General features: G+C 36.0%; 1 protein-coding gene and 1 long non-coding RNA gene across 2 annotated transcripts; one reads left to right on the top strand and one right to left on the bottom strand.

The window, feature by feature from the left end:
- Positions 1–282: 282 nt before the first annotated feature.
- On the bottom strand, positions 283–1,825 carry LOC117133491. Its single transcript, XR_004457339.1, has 2 exons — positions 1,590–1,825; positions 283–1,452 (listed from the first exon to the last, which is right to left on the bottom strand). It is a non-coding gene; the product is annotated as an uncharacterized LOC117133491 (long non-coding RNA).
- Positions 1,826–3,619: 1,794 nt separating this feature from the next.
- On the top strand, positions 3,620–5,312 carry LOC103864027. Its single transcript, XM_033289819.1, has 2 exons — positions 3,620–4,530; positions 4,999–5,312. The coding sequence occupies exon 1, from the start codon at positions 3,680–3,682 to the stop codon at positions 4,511–4,513; it is 834 nt and encodes a 277-aa protein (XP_033145710.1). The 5' UTR covers positions 3,620–3,679; the 3' UTR covers positions 4,514–4,530; positions 4,999–5,312.
- Positions 5,313–5,749: the final 437 nt, after the last annotated feature.

Here is a 5,749-nt window from a genome sequence, read left to right as displayed (position 1 = left end):
TTTTCAAACATAAATTTAAATGAATATGCAATACAAACCAAAGACAAAAAAAAACTGTATACTATAATACATCAACTATTATACTATAACAAATTTGGTGTTAAAACTTCTTAAGATCAATTATAGATTTTTAATAATAGTATTTAAACACAAAACGAACTAAACTCTGATAAAACTGAACTAAACTATATTCAAACTAGGCTGAAACTAAAAATGACAGGCAAAAAATACAATAAAGCTAATGAAGAACCAAACCAAATCAAATCTGCAAAAGAAAACAAATCACTCTACTAATAAACTCTTGATATGGTGATTCGGGTATACATATGTCCATGGAACAAAAAGAAACAAACCTTATACATTCGCTTGTTGCATTACATTTCTAAATATAATTTTTTCTAAATTGTAAATGTCATTAGTAAAAATGAAGGTTTGATTACAATTGAATCACAACCATATTCTAATTTACAGCCATTCTGAATTTTTTAGAGCCCCAAAAAGTTTTAAAAAAACTCCAAAGACACAAGGAGATTAACTCAAAGTTTGTTAACACTAGTGAACTTTGAAATCAATAGACATTATAGGACAAGAGACATCAAGATTAAACTCCTAGCCAAGCGATTCTTGACAACCAGAATTAACCAGACCATCAAGAGAATAGCTTCAGTCAAGCACTCACAGAAGTGGCTCAAGCATGCGTCTTGATATACTTGTAACTTAAGAAGACGTTAATGACATTCTTTTCCCAAATTTTATTACAAAAAAGAAATATTTGAGCATTTTGACAATTGGCCTACTACACGTTTGATTTTGTTTAAACTCTTTTTTTTTCTTTTCTATATATATTCTACTCGAAATTTATATATATACGCCAACTATTAACTTGTAATGGACAACGGGTCAGCTTGATTTGGATTCATATCAAATGTCCAACCTTTAGCCCCCGCTGCGAAGGATCCACAGCCTCACATCAACATCAATCACAACCGGCCCTTGACGGAACCCACCATCTTCTGCAACACGGACGCGTCTTGGAAAGCACAATCAGCGGGACTAGCATGGATCTTCTCTACCCAATCGGAAGCAGAGCTAGGCCGCAAAGCCCTCTCTCTGCATTTCGTCTCCTCCCCGTGCATGGCTGAAGCTTTGGTCATCCGAGGAGCTCTGTTACACGCAGCCTCACTCAACTACACTAACATCTGTCTCAGAACAGACTCTCAAGTGCTTTTTGGAGCTATCAACAAGAGGATTTGGACGATCGAGCTCTTTGGGATCTTGTCTGACATTGACTCTCTAGTTTTTCATTTTCATCGCCTTTTGCTTCTTGTCGTATTGTTTTTATTCCACGATCTGCCAACGGGCTTGCTGATGGGCTCGCAAAAGCCCACTTGCCTTTATCTGCTCTGTAGACTCGGGGTTTTCATGCCTCTTTTACTTTTTCAATGAACTATCCTGTTGAACAAAAAAAAAAATCAAATGTCCAACCACGAAACAAAAATAGAAACACGCCTTATTGGCTTATCGCTTTACACTTCGATTTAAAGGACACATGTATATTTGATATACGTAGATAAGGATAGCTGTTATACGTATATATTTCCAAATGTGCTCTGACATGACAGCTTTTCGACTTTGAAATGGAGGACACTTCATGCATTCTGATTGGCTGGGAGGAGAAGGACCATATGAGTCTTGAAATAAGGTAAAAACAACAGATGCTGTTTTAGCCTGATCGTGGAACCCACACAACCATTTTATCATACAACTAATCTCATAATTATAAAGAGAAATAAAACCAATCAAATCACACATCTCAGTTCCCAGAATTATTGGCTACTTTGGATAACCATCCAATTAAACTATCAAATGAACCTATGTACATGATTGTATGTGGAGAGATATATACTATGCAGACTCCTATTGCTTATATTCTCATTTATATTTCTGTGTTTGCTCCCAATTTAATATTAATCAATTTCGACCATACATATTTTTCAATAAAGTATTATGTTCTTAAGACGTAGAGCTTAACTAATGTCTCTCGAATCTCAACACATTTGTAAAGGATTCGAGTCCAAAATATTTTACATAAACAATTGCTGCTAAGTAATATAAGTACCATACCACTTAGAGAGCTAGAATTAATATTATGTAAAACGAACCATTTGGTGTCCGTACAGTTTCTATAAATACATAAAACTGAAAATTAAAATAATCCAGAATCTAACCCAAACTGAAACCGTATAATTAGAATGGAAGGAACAACATTTTGGACAATGTTGTCAAGAAAATTCATACTATAAAAGTATGTGTATTTAACTCTCGAATACCGAATGAATATTGAGAACAAATAATGTTACACTTTATAATATGGTTAACAATGAGAAACTGTATTAACTAACAACAGAGCTTCTCTGGGATTTCTGTTTATAAAAATAATATATCCAATTGTGTAATACTTTAATTAATTACTATAATGCATAATATTACACATATATCGTAGTTTAAAGTTATCCTTATACAATTATCTCCGTTTTATGATAAGTGTTATTTCAAGTTTCTTTATAACTAGCCATTCCCTATATTTAGATTTAAAGATAGTCACGCATCAACTCAATACGGAACATGACAGCCTTGTTTCAAGATTTTCTGGCTTCTTTCTTGGATTTGAGTATTTGACCACTCTCACGCATTGACGCATATATGAACTCAAGCAAACGTACATAGATAAACATATATTAATTAGGATATACACCTTTATATGAAGAGCTGATATACTTATGAGTTCTCACTAATTAAATTAATACAAATTGTTAAAAGTTTTCACCAAAGCTCATAGCTTGCAAAATATAAGCCCTAGCCAAACGACTCTGATATATTATGCAGCTTAGACGGGATTATACCTACACTAGTTAGTACTTCTTACAAATGTATTTACTCTTAGTATGATATTTATAATGAGATTCCCGTCAATCTAGAGGAAGTTATATATTTTTATACAGATAAACAAAACAATATTAGACAGTGGATTTTACGATGGTACTAAGTATATAATTTATATATATATATATATATATGCATACCAGCCCATATATAGCACAAAAATATTTTTATTTGTCAAGCTTATGAACCAGCGGATGACCTCCTTTCGTATAATGTCCATTTTGGTATTAAGGACATTCTACTAACAAATTTAAACTTAATCTCAGCCAATAAATCGTACGAGCTACAACGACCCCTAGATCTAGCCAGTATCGACACCTACTCTGATTGACATTTTTTTACTAGTTAAATGCCGACAAACATATCCTGATAACTAGTATAAAAGAACCTGTTACGAGTTATTGGTTAGAATCGAACTATTTTCCTATAAATTGTAAAAAAAAATGGAAGGCAAATTGTATAGTATATTTTCCCCTCTATCGGAAAATAAAAGTTCAATTAAAAAGACGTAAAATAGTGTAAATGCACATAACCAACCACTGATTCAAGTGTCTTCGTATGTTTGCCCTAGACACGTGGCTTTTTCCTATTCCCGAATGTTAATCTCTTCGGCCACCGGAGAGACACAGAAAGAATATAGAGAAAAAGAGAGAGAGGGAGAGATAGATAGAGAGAGAGAGAGAGTGTGTATGTAGTGAATAGCTAAGGAGGTTAGAGAGAAAGAGGAGAGAGAGAGATGGATCAAGATCACGAGTTATGGAGGACGCTAAGATGCGCCAGTAAAGCACAAGATAAGACTTCTGTTGATTCTCTCATGCTTAAGTACCGTCCGATCGCTCCAAAGCCGACGACCACTGGTCAACCATTTGTCGGAAGCACGAGCACGACAAGAACGAAGAGAAAGTACGTTAGGGTTTCTAAAAACAATAAAGCCACGTGTCGATCAAAGAACGACGTTAGATCTAGCTCAACAGATCCAGAGAATGGTCGGGAAGATCTCGTGACGCTACAGCTCATGCCGGAGAGATCTACACCGTTGAGTTTGGATCTTAATAATTTTGATCCAACGGTAAAAACAATAATCGGAGATGGAACCTGTAAAACCGGAACGTGGCTAAAGTTCAACGGCGGAGAAGACGCAGTGCATCAGGGTCCGGTGGAGACGTGGGTGACGGTGGAGTCCGTAAACGGTGGCTCCGCTTCCCATGCGGTAGGGTGTACGGACGAGGAGATTGCGGAGGCTATAGATAAAGACACGCGTCCTGCTTTCATATCGGACGGTTCGAACCGTGTGGTTATGGTGAACGAATCTTACCGGAAGACTGTAACCGGAGACTATGGGTTTGGAGGAGAGCCGTCGTCGTTGTTGCCGGAAGTTATTGTATGGTTGGTGGTTGACCAAACGGCGACGTTTTACGAGTACAGAACTTTCACGTGTAAGGTGAGGCTTGAATACACGTGGCGAGAGACGAAGTATGTTAAAACGGTGCCGTGTGATGTGTGGAAGATGGAGTTTGGTGGATTTGCATGGAGGCTGGACACCACTGCAGCTTTAACTCTTTGGCTGTGAGTTAGAGATGCGCGAAGGTAAGACTAATTAAGATCAAGATGTGGTTAAGGTCATAATCTCAAACCTTAATCACTTTTTCGAACTTTGGTTTACTGGGAAATAATAAGAATTACAAAAGAGAAACGAAATTATATAATGCTATATGTATGGGAAGATCTTGAGAATCAAGTCTTTCGGAATAAATTTGTGTGTGAAAAACCTTTTATATATATACATTGGAAATTGTCATAATGTCAAATATTGATTGGCAAAGCTTCCAATAAAAAAGATGTCAATGCTTAGCTTTGGCTTTTGTATTGATTTTTCCAGCTTCTTGTTAAATTATCATATTTGGAGCAGTATTAGAGATATAAATTCTTATGCCATAAAATATCACCAGTAATTTTAGCGATCTCAAGAACTTTTTTAACAAAACAATACAATACAAGCAATTCTTAGAAATGTTAAGATGTGACCATTTAAACTTATGATCAAGTGTTTCACAGAGAATCAGGACGAGTTAGTTTCGTGGTAAACGGTTTGCGGCTGTAAGTACGGTCCGGGTTCGACTTGCACTTGCCACCAGAGAATTTACATGCGGACTTGCTCTGGCGCCTGAGACCGAAGACCGTTGTCTGGCCATGATCCACCCTTGGGTGTGCGACCGCGCCGCTAAAAAGTTCAATCTCTAGTCTGAACCACCACGGTGGGCCAGGACACTCGGTTATAAAAAAAAAAAATGTCTCACAGAGGTATCCATTTATGCGTAATATATGGTTGAACTGTATTGGAACACTATCTTATTGCACGTAGTAACATATATATGGATTCATGCACCAGCCTACACATATTCGTATGTACCAATATGGGTAAGCGACAGTTCATATAAAGAGAAGAATCCGATGTGTGTTTTAAGCACAATATTCTCGAGATATATAGCATGGTCCTGACACGTGTTTCTGTCTCTAAATTATTGACAATCCTATCTTATCGTTTAGCTAGTCTCATTCATGTATTAAAGCTTTTAGTTAGACGTTCACGCAGTATGTTGTACACTAATTGTGTATAGCCGCTCACATATACGTAAAATATATGTATTTGACTAGCTAGGTGTATATGCATTCAAATCAATATTTATTTGGGAATATTTATTTAAATGATTCCATGACAATATTTATTTGGGAATATTTATTTAAATGATTCCATGACAAAATAGTACTAGTAAAGAAGTTTTTTACAATAATGTATATTTTACTA

This window comes from Brassica rapa, chromosome A04, assembly GCF_000309985.2.
Source record: "Brassica rapa cultivar Chiifu-401-42 chromosome A04, CAAS_Brap_v3.01, whole genome shotgun sequence".
Taxonomy (NCBI): Eukaryota; Viridiplantae; Streptophyta; class Magnoliopsida; order Brassicales; family Brassicaceae; genus Brassica; species Brassica rapa.
The sequence above is the reverse complement of the archived record's forward strand: the minus strand, read 5'-3'. Positions and strand labels throughout refer to the sequence as shown.